General features: G+C 43.7%; 1 protein-coding gene across 11 annotated transcripts in view; it reads right to left on the bottom strand.

The window, feature by feature from the left end:
* Positions 1–19,157, bottom strand: part of LOC110500891 (actin filament-associated protein 1) — a 141,183-nt gene that overhangs the window by 59,514 nt on the left and 62,512 nt on the right. For all 11 annotated transcript variants that reach the window (XM_090214882.1, XM_036958234.2, XM_090214880.1 and 8 more), the window contains exons 2-3: positions 9,444–9,572; positions 8,725–8,807 (exon numbers count right to left, since the gene is read on the bottom strand). In XM_090214882.1, coding sequence (XP_090071008.1) covers positions 8,725–8,807; positions 9,444–9,572 — 212 coding nt within the window. The remainder of the gene's footprint in view (positions 1–8,724; positions 8,808–9,443; positions 9,573–19,157) is intronic.

Here is a 19,157-nt window from a genome sequence, read left to right as displayed (position 1 = left end):
CTAGTAGACATTAACCCCTAGCAGACATTAACCCCTAGTAGACATTAACCCCTAGTAGACATTAACCCCTAGTAGACATTAACCCCTACCAGACATTAACCCCTAGTAGACATTAACCCCTAGTAGACATTAACCCCTAGTAGACATTAACCCCTAGTAGACATTAACCCCTAGTAGACATTAACCCCTAGTAGACATTAACCCCTAGTAGACATTAACCCCTAGTAGACATTAACCCCTAGCAGACATTAACCCCTAGTAGACATTAACCCCTAGTAGACATTAACCCCTAGTAGACATTAACCCCTAGTAGACATTAACCCCTAGTAGACATTAACCCCTAGCAGACATTAACCCCTAGTAGACATTAACCCCTAGTAGACATTAACCCCTAGTAGACATTAACCCCTAGTAGACATTAACCCCTAGCAGACATTAACCCCTAGTAGACATTAACCCCTAGTAGACATTAACCCCTAGTAGACATTAACCCCTAGTAGACATTAACCCTTAGCAGACATTAACCCCTACCAGACATTTACCCCTAGTAGACATTAACCCCTAGTAGACATTAAGCCCTAGTAGACATTAACCCCTAGTAGACATTAACCACGAGTAGACATTAACCACGAGTAGACATTAACCACGAGTAGACATTAACCCCGAGTAGACATTAACCCCTAGTAGACATTAACCCCTAGTAGACATTAACCCCGAGTAGACATTAACCCCTAGTAGACATTAACCCCTAGTAGACATTAACCCCTAGTAGACATTAACCCCTAGTAGACATTAACTTCTAGTAGACATTAACCCCTAGTAGACATTAACCCCTAGTAGACATTAACCCCGAGTAGACATTAACCCCTAGTAGACATTAACCCCTAGTAGACATTAACCCCTAGTAGACATCAACCCCGAGTAGACATTAACCCCTAGTAGACATTAACCCCTAGTAGACATTAACCCCTAGTAGACATTAACCCCTAGTAGACATTAACCCCTAGTAGACATTAACCCCTAGCAGACATTAACCCCTAGTAGACATTAACCCCTAGTAGACATTAACCCCTAGTAGACATTAACCCCTAGTAGACATTAACCCCTAGTAGACATTAACCCTTAGCAGACATTAACCCCTACCAGACATTTACCCCTAGTAGACATTAACCCCTAGTAGACATTAAGCCCTAGTAGACATTAACCCCTAGTAGACATTAACCACGAGTAGACATTAACCACGAGTAGACATTAACCACGAGTAGACATTAACCCCGAGTAGACATTAACCCCTAGTAGACATTAACCCCTAGTAGACATTAACCCCGAGTAGACATTAACCCCTAGTAGACATTAACCCCTAGTAGACATTAACCCCTAGTAGACATTAACCCCTAGTAGACATTAACTTCTAGTAGACATTAACCCCTAGTAGACATTAACCCCTAGTAGACATTAACCCCGAGTAGACATTAACCCCTAGTAGACATTAACCCCTAGTAGACATTAACCCCTAGTAGACATCAACCCCGAGTAGACATTAACCCCTAGTAGACATTAACTTCTAGTAGACATTAATCCCTAGTAGACATTAACCCCGAGTAGACATTAACCCCTAGTAGACATTAACTTCTAGTAGACATTAATCCCTAGTAGACATTAACCCCTAGTAGACATTAACCCCTAGTAGACATTAACCCCTAGTAGACATTAACCCCTAGTAGACATTAACCCCTAGCAGACATTAACCCCTAGTAAACATTAACCCCTAGTAGACATTAACCCCTAGCAGACATTAACCCCTAGTAGACATTAACCCTTGACAATGAATTTCCTAAAAGTAGGGCTCTGAGGTTCTCCTGACACCCTGACCATGTGACCCCCTCAGGAAAACTCCTGTCCTGGAGTTGAGTCCAGCTTGATTAAATCAGAATGAAAGCTGTACTCACCAAGTAAAACAGTGTGTGTGTGTGTGTGTGCAGCGTTCCGTGTGGTCTAACCAGGTCCCTACCCTTACATTTACGATCTATCTACTCTCTCTCTCTCTCTCTCTCTCTCTCTCTCTCTCTCTCTCTCTCTCGAGGTAAAGACACAGTAAGCAATCAGCATACCCACACACACACACACACACACTAGTGTGACCCAACGTCTCAGATTTTGGCCCTTTGTCCCACAACCAAATAATCATGTCCAAAGAGCCAAATTAGGAAACTCTTTATGTGGTTGAGATCATTCAAGGCCACAGATTTCACAACTGTCTGCAGAAATCAACACTTCTAATATGTTCTCTCTATTTATCATACACACACAGTACTCTTTCATATGTTTTCCTTAACACACACACACACACACACACACACACACACACACACACACACACACACACACACACACACACACAGGGTGGTTCAAAGTGAGGTTGATTGGGCTGGTTGGACTTAGACAGGAATTGGGGTGGCTATCTAATTAATGGATATACTGTATGAGTCTCCAAATCCCTAATGGTGTGTGTGTGTGTGTGTGTGTGTGTGTGTGTGTGTGTGTGTTAGCGACAGAGGGACTCTATCAACAGTGTCTTTCTCTGCTAATAGCACCACCCATGTGGCCAGTATATCTCCGCCCTACTCACTCAGAGGGTCTGTGTTAGCATGTTAGCATGTCAGCTGACTTTGCTAAATGATGTTATTATGCTTATTCTAGGAAGTCCAGGACTGTTGACCCAACACAATGCTATAAAGTCATTCAATGGCCAGATGCAGTAATAGTCCTAAACCAAGATTGTGGCTGCACTAGTATTTCTTCCACATACAGTAACATCATCTGAAGCAACAGAGAGAAGCCCTGGTTCGTCTCATTCCGCTCCCTCTTCAGAGGGTGTGGGTTTGGCCCAGAACTAGTCCGTGGCCGGTCACAGAAAGAGCGTGGCTAGGGTTGCAAAACTTTCAATAAATTCCCTGATTTTCTAGAAATCCAGGTTGGAGGATTCTGGAATTCCTCCTTATTCCGTCCTGTTCTGGGGAAAACCAGTGAATTTATTGAAAGTTCCTGGAATTTGCAACAAGCCCGCCACCGACACCCTCAGCCCTGGGTGTGTATGTGTGTGTGTCTTTCTTTCTATCTCTTTCTCCCTAACATACTATAGGGTTGATATGACTTACAGGAATGGATGAGACAAAAGACAGAGCAAGGGAGCGATAGAGGGAGAGAACATTAGAGAGAGAGAGAGAGAGAGAGAGAGAGAGAACATTAGAGAGAGAGAGAGAGAGATAGAGGGAGAGAGAGAGAGAGAGAGAGAGAGAGAGAGAGAGAGAGAGAGGGAGGGAGCGATAGAGGGAGAGAACAGGAGAGAGAGAGAGAGAACATTAGAGGGGGAGATTCAAGGTATGTGAAACAGAACCAAAGAAAGTTGAAAAACACAGCTACTTGTTTTCCAGAGGTCAGCATCGCAATGTAATGAATGGTACTTTCAGAGAGAGAGAGAGAGAAAGAGAGAGAGAGAGAGAGAGAGAGAGAGAGAGATAGAGAGACAGAGATAGAGACTGAGAGAGACAGATAGAGAGATAGACATACAGTATATATAGAGAGGGAGAGAGACAGAGAGAAACTGCACTCCCATCTCTCTAGTCTCCTAGGGGAACCATAAAACATGCAACTCCACTTTGACCTGCAGTCACTGGCAGTGTTCGGGATACACACACACACACACACACACGCACACACACACACACACACACACACACACACACACACACACACACACACACACACACACACACACACACACACACACACACACACACACACACACACACACACACACAGGTGTGTCAGGAGTTGGTAGGTGGTGAGAGAGCAGAACCATATTGAACTCAAAACTACCCTTCTGCTTTATAGGAGACTGTAACATCCTCCAATATGATTGGATGTGACATTCATGAGACAGAGTTGTGCATGCAATCTGTGTTGAGCTCATGCAACATGTCTCAAATTGTCCAATCACATGTGGTTGAAGAATGGGGAAAGAATTCCCTTCTCAAGGACAATGAACAAGTTGCGTTGCGATCTGATTGAAGACATTGCATTTCTAGTACAAATCACTACCATGCCCAATCAGTGCATTCGGAAACTATTTCCCTGGAGTTTTTCCACATTTTGTTACATTACAGCCTTGTTCTAAAATTGATTAAATTGCTGTTTCCCCCCCATCAATCTATACACAACACTCCATAATGACAAAGCAAAAAAAAGGGTTTTAGACATTTTTGCAAATGTATAAAAATATATACATTTATGAAATAGGACATTTACATACAGTCAAAAGTTTGGACACACCTACTCATTCAAGGGTTTTTCTTTATTTTTACTATTTTCTACATTGTAGAATAATAGTGAAGACATCAAAACTATGAAATATCACATATGGAATCATGTAGTAACCATACAAGTGTTAAACAAATAAATATATATATATATATATATATATATAAGTATTATATTTGAGGTTCTTCAAAGTAGCCACCTTTTGTCTTGATGGCATTCTCTCAACCACCTTCATGTGGTAGTCACCTGGAATGGATTTCAATAAACAGGTGTGCATTGTTAAAAGTTAATTTGTGGAATTTCTTTCGTTCAATAATACTTTTGAGCCAATCAGTTGTGTTGTGACAAGGTAGGGGTGGTATAGAGAAGATATCCCTATTTGGTAAAAGACCAAGTCCATATTGTATCAAGAACAGCTCAAATAAGCAAAGAGAAACGACAGTCCATCATTACTTTAAGACATGAAGGTCAGTCAAAATCCGGAAAATGTCAAGAACTTTGAAAGTTTCTTCAAGGGCAGTCGCAAAAACCATCAACCTCTATGATGAAACTGGCTCTCATGAGGACCGCCACAGGAAAGGAAGACCCAGAGTTACCTCTGCTGCAGAGGATAAGTTCATTAGAGTTAACTGCACCTCGGATTGCAGCCCAAATAAATGCTTCAAGGTTTAAGTCACAGACACATCTCAACAACAACTGTTCAGAGGAGACTGCGTGAATCAGGCCTTCATGGTTGATTTTGCTGTAAAGAAACCACTACTAAAGGACACCAATTATAAGAAGAGACTTGCTTGGGCCAAGAAACACGAGGAATGGACATTAGACTGGTGGAAATCTGTCCTTTGGGTTGATGAGTCCAAATTTTTGATTTTTGGTTCCAACCGCTGTGTCTTTGTGAGACACAGAGTAGGTGAACGGATGATCTCTGCATGTGTGGTTCCCACCGTGAAGCACGGAGGAGGATGGTGTGGGGGTGCTTTGCTGGTGACACTGTCTGGGATTTATTTAGAATTCAAGGCACACTTAACCAGCATGGCTTGCACAACATTCTGCAGTGATACGCCATCCCATCTGGTTTGTGCTTAGTGGGACTACCATTTGTTTTTTAGCAGGACAATGACCCAAAACACACCTCCAGACTGCATAAGGGCTATTTGACCAAGGAGAGTGATGGATTGCTGCATCAGATGACCTGGCCTCCACAATCACCCGACCTCAACCCAATTGAGATGGTTTAGGATGAGTTGGACCGCAGAGTGAAGGAAAAGCAGCAAACAAGTGTTCAGCATATGTGGGAACTCCTTCAAGACTGTTGGAAAAGCATTCCTCATGACGCTGGTTGAGAGAATGCAAAGAGTGTCCAAAGCTGTCATCAAGGCAAAGGGTGGCTACTTTGAAGAATCTCAAATACAGTGCCTTGCGAAAGTATTCGGCCCCCTTGAACTTTGCGACCTTTTGCCACATTTCAGGCTTCAAACATAAAGATATAAAACTGTATTTTTTTGTGAAGAATCAACAACAAGTGGGACACAATCATGAAGTGGAACGACATTTATTGGATATTTCAAACTTTTTTAACAAATCAAAAACTGAAAAATTGGGCGTGCAAAATTATTCAGCCCCCTTAAGTTAATACTTTGTAGCGCTACCTTTTGCTGCGATTACAGCTGTAAGTTGCTTGGGGTATGTCTCTATCAGTTTTGCACATCGAGAGACTGACATTTTTTCCCATTCCTCCTTGCAAAACAGCTCGAGCTCAGTGAGGTTGGATGGAGAGCATTTGTGAACAGCAGTTTTCAGTTCTTTCCACAGATTCTCGATTGGATTCAGGTCTGGACTTTGACTTGGCCATTCTAACACCTGGATATGTTTATTTTTGAACCATTCCATTGTAGATTTTGCTTTATGTTTTGGATCATTGTCGGAGACAAATCTCCATCCCAGTCTCAGGTCTTTTGCAGACTCCATCAGGTTTTCTTCCAGAATGGTCCTGTATTTGGCTCCATCCATCTTCGCATAAATTTTAACCATCTTCCCTGTCCCTGCTGAAGAAAAGCAGGCCCAAACCATGATGCCGCCACCACCATGTTTGAGAGTGGGGATGGTGTGTTCAGGGTGTGTTGCTTTTACGCCAAACATAACGTTTTGCATTGTTGCCAAAAAGTTCCATTTTGGTTTCATCTGACCAGAGCACCTTCTTCCACATGTTTGGTGTGTCTCCCAGGTGGCTTGTGGCAAACTTTAAACAACACTTTTTATGGATATCTTTAAGAAATGGCTTTCTTCTTGCCACTCTTCCATAAAGGCCAGATTTGTGCAATATACAACTGATTGTTGTCCTATGGACAGAGTCTCCCACCTCAGCTGTAGATCTCTGCAGTTCATCCAGAGTGATCATGGGCCTCTTGGCTGCATCTCTGATCAGTCTTCTCCTTGTATGAGCTGAAAGTTTAGAGGGACGGCCAGGTCTTGGTAGATTTGTAGTGGTCTGATACTCCTTCCATTTCAATATTATCGCTTGCACAGTGCTCCTTGGGATGTTTAAAGCTTGGGAAATCTTTTTGTATCCAAATCCGGCTTTAAACTTCTTCACAACAGTATCTCGGACCTGCCTGGTGTGTTCCTTGTTCTTCATGATGCTCTCTGCGCTTTTAACGGACCTCTGAGACTATCACAGTGCAGGTGCATTTATACGGAGACTTGATTACACACAGGTGGATTGTATTTATCATCATTAGTCATTTAGGTCAACATTGGATCATTCAGAGATCCTCACTGAACTGGAGAGAGTTTGCTGCACTGAAAGTAAAGGGGCTGAATAATTTTGCACGCCCAATTTTTCAGTTTTTGATTTGTTAAAAAAGTTTGAAATATCCAATAAATGTCGTTCCACTTCATGTTTGTGTCCCACTTGTTGTTGATTCTTCACAAAAAAATACAGTTTTATATCTTTATGTTTGAAGCCTGAAATGTGGCAAAAGGTCGCAAAGTTCAAGGGGGCCGAATACTTTCGCAAGGCACTGTATATTTTAAATTTTGATTTAACACTTTTTTGGTTACTACATGATTCCATAATTGTTATTTTATAGTTTTGATTTCTTAACTATTATTCTACATTCTAGAAAATAGCTAAAATTAAGAAAAACCCTTGAATGAATAAGTGAGTCCAAACGTTTGACTGGTACTGTAAGTATTCAGACCCCTTACTCAGTACTATTGTTGAAGCACCTTCGGCAGTGATTACAGCCAATTCTTATTAGTTAAGACTCCTCAAGCTTGGCACACCTGTATTTGTGGAGTTTCTCCCATTCTTCTCTGCAGATCCTCTCAAGCTCTATCAGGCTGGATGGTGAGCATCACTGCACAGCTATTTTCAGGTCTCTACAGAGATGCTCGGTCAGGTTCAAATCTGGGCTCTTGCTGGGCCACTCAAGGACATTCAGAGGCTTGTCCCAAAGCCACCCCTGCGTTGTCTTGGCTGTGTGCTTAGGGTCATTGTCCTGTTGGAAGGTGAACCTTTGCCCCAGTCTGAGGTCCTGAGCCCTCTGGTGCAGGTTTTCATCAAGGCTCTCTGTACTTTGCTTCGTTCATCTTTCACTCAATCCTGACTAGTCTCCCTGTCCCTGCCACTGAAAAACCTCCCCACAGCATGATACTGCCGCCACCGTGCTTCACCCCAGGGATGGTGCCAGGTTTCCTCCAGAAGTGACGTTTGGCATTCAAGCCAAAGACTTCAATCTTGGTTTCATCAGACCAGATAATCTTGTTTCTCATGGTCTGAGAGTCCTTTAGCTGCCGTTTGGAAAACTCCAATTGGGCTGTCATGTGCCTTCTTCCATTTAATAATGATATAAGTCACTGTGTTCTTGGGGACCTTCAATGCTGCCAAATGTTTTTGTTTTGGTACCCTTACCCAGATCTGTGCCTCGACACAATCTTGTCTCAGAGCTCTACGCACAATTCCTTCGACCTCACGACAGTGCTCTGACATGCACTGTCAACTGTGGGACCTTATATAGACAGGTGTGTGCCTTTCCAAATCATGTCCAATCAATTAAATTTATCACAGGTGGACTCCAATCAAGTTGTAGAAACATCTCAAGGATGATCAATGGAAACAGGATGCAACTGAGCTCAATTTTGAGTCTGATAGCAAAGGGTCTGAATAATAATTGTAAATAAGGTATTTCTGTTTTTTATAGTTAATAAAATGTGCAAAAATGTTCAGTTTGTCATTATGGGGTAGTTTGTGTAGATGTTTTATTTAATCCATTTTAGAATAAGGTAAAAAATCAAATAAAAAGTCAAGGGGTCTGAATACTTTCCGAATGCACTGTATGTGACGTAAAGGTTGTGATGTCATAGGTCAGAGAGAGAGCGCGATGGTGTGTGAGGTGGTCTTACGAGCCAGGGGTGTGGGATCTCAGGGAGTGGCATCTGAGGGGGTGCAGAAAGGCTGCTGTGGTCCTCTGACTTGAACGAGGGCTCTGAGAGAGGAAGACAGAGAGATCGAATTACAATCAACAAACATAAAATGCAATGGCATGGATTAGGTATGATGATAATGGCAATGAGGTAGAGTATGTGGATTGAGGGTATGAAATGGCTGTTGGTCCGGGTGAGAGTGGAGTGAGATTATGTAAAGGTTGTGTGATGGTGAAGGTTGTGGTTTTTAATGTTGAGGATCGTGTGGAAGATGTAGGAGATGTGAGAGTGGAGTGAGATTGTGTAAAGCTTGTGTGATGGTGAAGGTTGTGGTCTTTAATGTTGAGGATCGTGTGGAAGATGTAGGAGATGTGAGATTGTGTAAAGGTTGTATGTAAGATAATGTTACAGTCACTTTATCCCTACCTACAGTATATGTACATACTGTGTGTACCTCAACTACCTCGTACCACTGCACATTGACTCAGTACTGGCACCTCGTGTGTACAGCCAAATTATCGTTACTCATTGTGGATTTATTCCTTGTGTTATTATCATTATTTGACTATTGACTATATTATTATTTTCTCTCTACATTTTTTGGTAACGGTCCTGTAAGTAAGCGTCTCACTGTCAGCCTGTTGTTTACGAAGCACGTGACAGATACCACTGTATTTGATAATAGCTGCGGTTGTAACCTTTAGCGGTGAGGACCCTGTGAAGGATGTTGGAGATGAGCATCTTCTTCTCCCTGACCCCAGCGCTCAGATATTCCCTGTCCAGCAGGTCCAGGAACAGACGCAGCTCACACACCAACTCCTCCATGGCTTCAAAGAGACAAAAACATTAAAAAATGCAGTGTTAGAATGTTAGACATCATCAGGGGTTGATGGCAATGTCTTAGTTATGGATACGCACTAAGTTATGTGTATGAATGACATCATTGAGTTCAACAATAATGGCAATACAGTTACAACAGCCTCCTTCCTGTCTGAGGAAACAGAAGAACACCGCAGTTGTTATGCAGAAACCTTCTGTAAAACATTCACAGGGTTAGATACAGATGGAGAGGTAAACCCAGTGTTAGAAACAGATGGAAAGGTAAACCCAGGGTTATATACAGATGGAAAGGTAAACCCAGGGTTAGATACAGATGGAGAGGTAAACCCAGTGTTAGAAACAGATGGAAAGGTAAACACAGGGTTAGATACAGATGCAAAGGTAAACCCAGTGTTAGATACAGATGGAAAGGTAAACACAGGGTTAGATACAGATGGAAAGGTAAACCCAGTGTTAGAAACAGATGGAAAGGTAAACCCAGTGTTAGAAACAGATGGAAAGGTAAACACAGGGTTAGATACAGATGCAAAGGTAAACACAGGGTTAGATACAGATGGAAAGGTAAACCCAGTGTTAGATACAGATGGAAAGGTAAACACAGGGTTAGATACAGATGGAAAGGTAAACCCAGTGTTAGAAACAGATGGAAAGGTAAACACAGGGTTAGAAACAGATGGAAAGGTAAACCCAGTGTTAGAAACAGATGGAAAGGTAAACCCAGGGTTATATACAGATGGAAAGGTAAACCCAGGGTTAGATACAGATGGAAAGGTAAACACAGTGATAGATACAGATGGAAAGGTAAACACAGTGTTAGATACAGATGGAAAGGTAAACCCAGGGTTATATACAGATGGAAAGGTAAACCCAGGGTTAGATACAGATGGAAAGGTAAACACAGGGTTAGATACAGATGGAAAGGTAAACCCAGGGTTATATACAGATGGAAAGGTAAACCCAGGGTTAGATACAGATGGAAAGGTAAACCCAGGGTTATATACAGATGGAAAGGAAAACCCAGGGTTAGATACAGATGGAAAGGTAAACCCAGGGTTAGATACAGATGGAAAGGTAAACCCAGGGTTAGATACAGATGGAAAGGTAAACCCAGGGTTAGATACAGATGGAAAGGTAAACCCAGGGTTAGATACAGATGGAAAGGTAAACCCAGGGTTATATACAGATGGAAAGGTAAACCCAGGGTTAGATACAGATGGAAAGGTAAACCCAGGGTTATATACAGATGGAAAGGTAAACCCAGGGTTAGATACAGATGGAAAGGTAAACACAGGGTTATATACAGATGGAAAGGTAAACCCAGGGTTATATACAGATGGAAAGGTAAACCCAGGGTTAGATACAGATGGAAAGGTAAACCCAGGGTTATATACAGATGGAAAGGTAAACCCAGGGTTAGATACAGATGGAAAGGTAAACCCAGGCTGGCACTGGTACAACACCTGAGGAATCTCCCTCCCTGCCGTCAACGCTGATTTATAGCTCTGGGAAAATACACCTTTACCCCTCTTCATACAGCAGCAAAACAATAGGCACAGCCCATATAAATGCATAGCTGAAGGTTTAGGTAAGGGTGTGTGTGTGTGTGTGTGTGTGTGTGTGTGTGTGTTGGTGTGTGTGTGTGTATATCTCTCTCACTGGGAGTGAAAAAAGGGTATGGTTCTCTCAGGAAATGTTACGGATTGCTTCACATTGAGTTTGTAGGGGTGCTATGAGGGTGTTATGCACTGCACATCAATACAGAACCAGGCTGTAGATAAAGAACACCCCTATATCTTCCATAGTTCAGCCCTTTGAGTTCCAGTAGAGCCTGTCATAAACATGAGATTATGTAATTGCTGAGGTTGGCAGGTACAGTCTCCGCTGTTGACATGACCTTACAAGTTGTAGTTGGTTAGCTCATCATATAATCATAGGTCCTATCTGTGGTTAGTTCTGCAGAGAATTCACCAGAACCCCACGAAGACAAGAAACACAAAACACACACACACACTCATGATGGAACTATCTGTATCGTCTACCACCTCCAACATCAGAATTCCTCACAGACAATGCCGGTGTATTTTGGATGATTCCATGAAATCAGTTTAGTTAAGGAACTATAGTGGTGTTGGGGAGGTATATTTTGATACACATACACACACACATACACATATACAACAGTATGTGGACAACCCTTCAAATGTATGCCCCCGTGCATGAAGCGAGGTCCATACAGAAATCGGTGTGGAAGAAATTGACTGTCCTGCGCAGAGCCCTGACCTCAACCCCATTGAACACCTTTGGGATGAACTGGAACGTCGACTGTGCACCAGGCCTAATAGCCCAACATCAGTGCCCGACCTCACTAATGCTCTTGTGGCTGAATGGAAGCAAGTCCCCGCAGCAATGTTCCAACATCTAGTGGAAAGCCTTCCCAGAAGAGTGGAGGCTGTTATAGCAGCAATGTTCCAACATCTAGTGGAAAGCCTTCCCAGAAGATTGGAGGCTGTTATAGCAGCAAAGGGGGGGGGGGATCAACTCCATATTAATACCCATGATTTTGGAATGAAATGTTAAGACAAGCAGGGTCCACATACTTTTGGTCATGTAGTGTACTATCGAGTTATGCATTATTTCATTAGGTCCAGGACGACACCATAACAAAAATAAAAACACGCAGACCAACCTGCTGTATGCCTAATAATGTCTGTTATAGCTTAGAAAATACATGTGACTCCAGATGACAACATAATGATCTTTGTTTCTAACATTTAGGGCTGTTTTCCTAAAGTTAAATCTGCTTTGTGTTTTGTTTCCTTGCCACAAAACCAACGAGTATTTGCAATACTGGTATCGTCCCGGCCCTGTATGTCATAGTAAATTATAACGTAACTATAGGCATCCCATCTTAATGTGAAACCTGACGGACAGCCAATGAAACGCTTCGGAATGTTCTTAGCACAACAGCACATAGTGTTTTGGGCATAGTCTCAATTCACAAAAGTACAGTACGCATTGTTTTTGCCAGACACCTCCAATGATATATTATCTAGTCGGCCCTGTAAAAGCCTGAAGGACCCCCTTGGCTTCAATGAATGATAGTGATGTACAGTTTGAGGAAGATGGCCCAAACTTTTGATCAGTTGTCTGGCATGGAGATTGGTGCATACTGTTGTCTGGCATGGAGATTGGTGCATACTGTTGTCTGGCATGGAGATTGGTGCATACCGCTGTCTGGCATGGAGATTGGTGCATACCGTTGTCTTGGATGGAGATTGGTGCATACCGTTGTCTGGCATGGAGATTGGTGCATACCGTTGTCTGGCATGGAGATTGGTGCATACCGCTGTCTGGCATGGAGATTGGTGCATACCGCTGTCTGGCATGGAGATTGGTGCATACTGTTGTCTGGCATGGAGATTGGTGCATACTGTTGTCTTGGATGGAGATTGGTGCATACCGTTGTCTGGCATGGAGATTGGTGCATACCGCTGTCTGGCATGGAGATTGGTGCATTCTGTTGTCTTGGATGGAGATTGGTGCATACCGTTGTCTGGCATGGAGATTGGTGCATACCGTTGTCTGGCATGGAGATTGGTGCATACTGTTGTCTGGCATGGAGATTGGTGCATACCGTTGTCTGGCATGGAGATTGGTGCATACTGTTGTCTGGCATGGAGATTGGTGCATACTGTTGTCTGGCATGGAGATTGGTGCATACTGTTGTCTGGCATGGAGATTGGTGCATACCGTTGTCTGGCATGGAGATTGGTGCATACTGTTGTCTGGCATGGAGATTGGTGCATATCGTTGTCTGGGAGAGACATTTGATTTAATTCATGAGGTTAAAACACACGCTCATATTTCACTCTGAGCCACGGACAATACTGGGAGTCTCTCCCTCTCTCGATACAAAGAACAACTTTCACACATTCCTGTTTTAATCGTATTATCCTATGAGAGAGGTAGAGGCCAGGAGGGAGAGAGGGGTAGAGACCAGGAGGGAGAGAGAGGTAGAGACCAGGAGGGAGAGAGAGATAGAGACCAGGAGGGAGAGAGGGAGGTAGAGGCCAAGAGGGAGAGAGAGGTAGAGGCCAGGAGGGAGAGAGGGAGGTAGAGGCCAAGAGGGAGAGAGAGGTAGAGGCCAGGAGGGAGAGAGAGGTAGGGGGAGAGAGAGGGATATAGAGGGGGGAGACAAAGCCAGACAGACAGACAGAGAGAGAAAAAGAGAGAGGAGAGAAGGAGAGAGAGTCATAAGGCATAACCTAGGACTAAACAAGCACCTCAATATCAGGCTAAAACTTTCTGGTTACTTTCTGCCCTTTAGAAACAGATTCTTGATCAGTTTTCCAAACCCCAGACCAACTATTAGTCATGCTGGACAACGTCATTACAGCAGTCTTGGACCAGTTGTGTAAATGGCAACAACAACAAAAAAAGTGCATGACAGCATACATGGGTTCCAGCCTTTCTTACTGAACACGTGTTGTAGCCAGGAGTCTTCAGAGTTTTGTATTGTATTGGTGAGCTCATGCCTTTGGATAGAGAAAGACTGAATGGTTTAGCCGACTTCCAACAGGGGTGGTCAAAACGCGTGTTAGGGGAGCAACAATATGCATTAAAATCCCAGATGGCTTCAGGGAATTAGAAGTAGGTGGTGTGGAGTGAAGAGGACCACCCTCAAACAATCCTTTAGGGCTATGAACTAAAACAGTAAACCACGCAAACAAACCACCCACTCACTCCCTCGCTCCCCCTCTCTCTCCCTCCCTCAACCCCCGCCCCCCTCTCCCTCCCTCGCTCCCATCTCTCTCTCTTGCTCCCCCCCTCTCTCTCCCCCTCTCTCGCTCATGCCCTCATCCCCCTCTCTTCCTCCCTCACTCACCCCCCCCTCTCTCTCCCTCCCTCGCCCCCCCCTCTCTCTTTCTCCCCCTCTCTCGCCAACACAGCACTCTACACTAAACACAACTCCCCATGTCAACAGGCTCCGATGCCAAAAGATAGCTTCTGGCTGGGCCTTCCAGAAACACTAAACCCCCTCTTGAGTCAAGATGTGAACACACCTACAGGAGAATGTCTCAGTTCGGAGGGCAGTCATGATTCTTGGACCAAGCAAGAGAGGTAAAGGGTTGTGAGGAAGATCACGGGGGCCAGAGGGTTGACATGTTAGGTTCTAGGTGAACATGTTAGGTTCTAGGTGAACATGTTTGCGTCTAGGTGAACATGTTAGCGTCTAGGTGAACATGTTAGGTTCTAGGTGAACATGTTAGCGTCTAGGTGAACATGTTAGCGTCTAGGTGAACATGTTAGCGTCTAGGTGAACATGTTAGGTTCTAGGTGAACATGTTTGCGTCTAGGTGAACATGTTAGGTTCTAGGTGAACATGTTTGCGTCTAGGTGAACATGTTAGCTTCTAGGTGAACATGTTAGCTTCTAGGTGAATATGTTAGCGTCTAGGTGAACATGTTAGCTTCTAGGTGAACATGTTTTGGTCTAGGTGAACATGTTAGGTTCTAGGTGAACATGTTAGCGTCTAGGTGAACATGTTAGCTTCTAGGTGAACATGTTTGCGTCTAGGTGAACATGTTAGCTTCTAGGTGAACATGTTTGGGTCTAGGTGAACATGTTTGGGTCTAGGTGAACATGTTAGCGTCTAGGTGAACATGTTTGGGTCTAGGTGAACATATTAGCGTCTAGGTGAACAAGTTAGCGTCTAGGTGAACATGTTTGGGTCTAGGTGAACGTGTTAGCTTCTAGGTGAACGTGTTTGGTTCCTTGTGAACTTGTTTGCTTCTAGGTGAACGCGTTAGCTTCCAGGTGAACGTGTTATCTTCCAGGTGAACGTGTTCGGTTCCAGGTGAACGTGTTCGGTTCTAGGTGAACGTGTTCGGTTCCAGGTGAACGTGTTCGCTTCCAGGTGAACGTGTTCGGTTCCAGGTGAGCGTGTTAGGCTCCAGGTGAACGTGTTCGGTTCCAGGTGAACGTGTTCGGTTCCAGGTGAACGTGTTCGGTTCCAGGTGAACGTGTTAGGCTCCAGGTGAACGTGTTCGGTTCCAGGTGAACGTGTTCGCTTCCAGGTGAACGTGTTCGCTTCCAGGTGAACGTGTTCGGTTCCAGGTGAGCGTGTTAGGCTCCAGGTGAACGTGTTAGGCTCCAGGTGAACGTGTTAGGCTCCAGGTGAACGTGTTAGGATCCAGGTGAACGTGTTTTCGGACAAGGTCTTGTTTGGGCCTAAATCTATAGTTGAACTTGAGACCGTCTACTTTCACTGACATAAACACCAGTCTTCTTTTTAAAATGAAATGCTGCAGTGCCCTAATTTAAAATGGACTGACTGTATACACCAGCCCACCATACTTTCTTTAGTGTGTGTCTGTCTATCAGTTGTTTGTGTGATGTCTGACAGGTCCTTAAACGCTGCTCTACCTTCTCCTGTGACTTTGATGATAGGCCCTGGGCGTTGTGGGTATGTTTAAGAGCTGGTCCTGACTTGAAAGGCTGTCACGTCCCCAGACTAAACACAACAGACGTGTGTGCTACAGACAGACACCATTTATAAATAAGAGATAGAGAGAGAGAGTGATAAATGCACAAATACACGCCCACAAACTCAGGACAAGAAAATAAATCGGATGTTTTTATCTCTCACCTTAGAGACTGCATTTCCCATAACAACGTGTCACTACTTTATTGAGACACACTAAGTGATAGGCAACCTACCTACAGGTGTAGGATCTTATGTTGTTTCAGGATATGTCCACCATGTTGTTTCAGGATATGTCCTGCACATCAGCAAAAGCAAACTTGTAGTATTCAAGGTTTACAAATGTCCATTCATAATAATCCACACAATAATTCACATTTTCTGTTACTGCAGGATTATTTTTCCTATTGTGAGAAAGTGGTCAAATTAAAAGATCCTACGTCTGTATGCACAACTCAACGAAACCCCTCAAAGCACAGGAAGAACAGTGGGTGTATTTAGACAAATTAGAGAGAGCACCATCATCATCCATCCTATAACCAGTCTCTAATGGGTACTACAACTACTAATCTAAACCATATATCATGTAGGTTAGATCATAAAGGTTATGTAATCTGACAAATCTGTTTGAGAAACCTGAGCCAAGCTTCTGAGGGAGCACTGGCGTTCTTGGCTCATTTCAAAGTACCAAGCAGTAGTCTGCTGCTCCACTTTGATGTACGATGATGGATCCCGCCCGGACTCCATGTGTTGACTGAGCTAATGGGCATGAGATACTCCAGACCTGGACCAATGACAGGTTGTTTATATGTGCACTGCACCCATGACCCACTAGACATAGTTTGTGTGCAGTGCAGGTAGGCTTGAGTTCACTATTCCATAGAACGTCAATCTCAATCAGCTAATGCTGTATATAAAGTGTAATTGTGGGATATAGGGTACAACCACATAATATGTTGCTTTGTGGGAAGAATGTTGCACTTGGACGGTGGTGACGTTAATTGGCGTGGTTTATGGTCTGGCATCATCATGGTTACCCCCCTCGTGCCAGTCGCCACCACACAACAGGGCATCGCTGGCTCCTTATTTTCAACCCCAACACACACAAACACGACAGCCTGGCTCTTCCAGATGACCCCCCCCCCCCTTCTGCCCTGGGCCCGGTTTCCCAAAAGCATCTTAAGGCTAAGTTCATCGTTAGAACCTTCATAGGAGCATCATTAAATCTCCACGCTGCTTCCCAAACCATCATTTTTAACGTTGCACTTGAAAACGCTCGTAATATAACCCGTGCCCCAGGCCACTCGTAGATCAGCTAAGTGTGTCGTTAGATGCTTTTTTTGCCCTCCCGCGTCACTTTATACACAGAAGATCCCCGCTAAACAGAATCACATGGTTTATCCGTCTCTCTGTTATGGCTGATAAATTCAGAACAAAGTTGAGTAGAAATACAAAGTTACCAGTGTCTTTGCAATTGATACAAACACGCAATGTAGGCTATAAAAACATGCTTTAAATGCAAACCCGAGAAGACTGCATTAAAATCTAAAACGGTAGGTAGGCCTGTTTCAATCATATTGAAATAAATGTGACGTTCCATCAATTGAGTTCTATTTTTCTACTTGTTTTTCTTTCACCTTTATTTAACCAGGTAGGCTAGTTGAGAACACCTTTATTTAACCAGGTAGGCTAGTTGAGAACAAGTTCTCATTTACAACTGCGACCTGGCCAAGATAAAGCAAAGCAGTGCGACACATACAACAACACAGAGTTACACATGGAATAAACAAACGTACAGTCAATAATACAGTAGAAAAATCTATATACAGTGTGTGCAAATGAAGTAAAATTAGGGAGATAAGGCAATAAATAGGACATAGTGGCAAAATAATTACAATTTAGCAATTCAACACTGGAGTGATAGATGTGCAGAAGATGGATGTGCAAGTAGAGATACTGGGGTGCAAAAGAGCAAAATAAATAACAATATGGGGATGAGGTAGTTGGGTGGGCTATTTACAGATGGGCTATGTACAGGTGCAATGACGTGTGAGCTGCTCTGACAACTGATGCTTAAAGTTAGTGAGGGAGATATGAGTCTCCAGTTTCAGTGATTTTTGCAGTTCGTTCCAGTCATTGGCAGCAGAGAACTGGAAGGAAAGGCTGCCAAAGGAGGAATTGGCTTTGGGGGTGACCAGTGAAATATGCTGGAGCGCATGCTACGGGTGGGTGCTGCTATGGTGACCAGTGAGCTGAGATAAGGCGGGGCTTACCTAACAAAGACTTATAGATGACCTGGAGCCAGTGGGTTTGGCGACGAATATGAAGCGAGGGCCAGCCAACGAGAGCATCCAGGTCACAGTGGTGGGTAGTATATGGGTCTTTGGTGACAAAACAGATGGCACTGTGATAGACTACATACAATTTGCTGAGTAGAGTGTTGGAGGCTATTCTGTAAATGACATCGCCGAAGTCAAGGATCGGTAGGATAGTCAGTTTTATGAGGGTATGTTTGGCAGCATGAGTGAAGGATGCTTTGTTGCGAAATAGGAAGCTGATTCTAGATTTAATTTTGGATTGGAGATGCTTAATGTGAGTCTGGAAGGAGAGTTTACAGTCTAACCAGACACCTAGGTATTTGTAGTTGTCCACATATTTTAAGTCAGAACCGTCCAGAGTAGTGATGCTAGACGGGCGGGCAGGTGCGGGCAGCGATCGGTTGAAGCGCATGCATTTAGTTTTACTTGCGTTTAAGAGCAGTTGGAGGCCAAGGAAGGAGTGTTGTATGGCATTGAAGCTCGTCTGGAGGTTTGTTAACACAGTGTCCAAAGAAGGGCCAGAAGTATACAGAATGGTGTCGTCTGCGTAGAGGTGGATCAGAGAATCACCAGCAGCAAGAGCAACATCATTGATGTATACAGAGAAAAGAGTCGGCCAGAGTATTGAACCCTGTGGCACCCCCATAGAGACTGTCAGAGGACTGGACAACAGGCCCTCCGATTTGACACACTGAACTCTGTCTGAGAAGTAGTTGGTGAACCAGGCGAGGCATTCATTTGAGAAACCAATGCTGTTGTGTCTGCCGATA

Source organism: Oncorhynchus mykiss, chromosome 21, assembly GCF_057628025.1.
Source record: "Oncorhynchus mykiss isolate SJ-2025 chromosome 21, ASM5762802v1, whole genome shotgun sequence".
NCBI classification, from domain to species: domain Eukaryota; kingdom Metazoa; phylum Chordata; class Actinopteri; order Salmoniformes; family Salmonidae; genus Oncorhynchus; species Oncorhynchus mykiss.
Note: the sequence above shows the minus strand (reverse complement) of the source record. Positions and strands in the feature narration are given on the sequence as shown.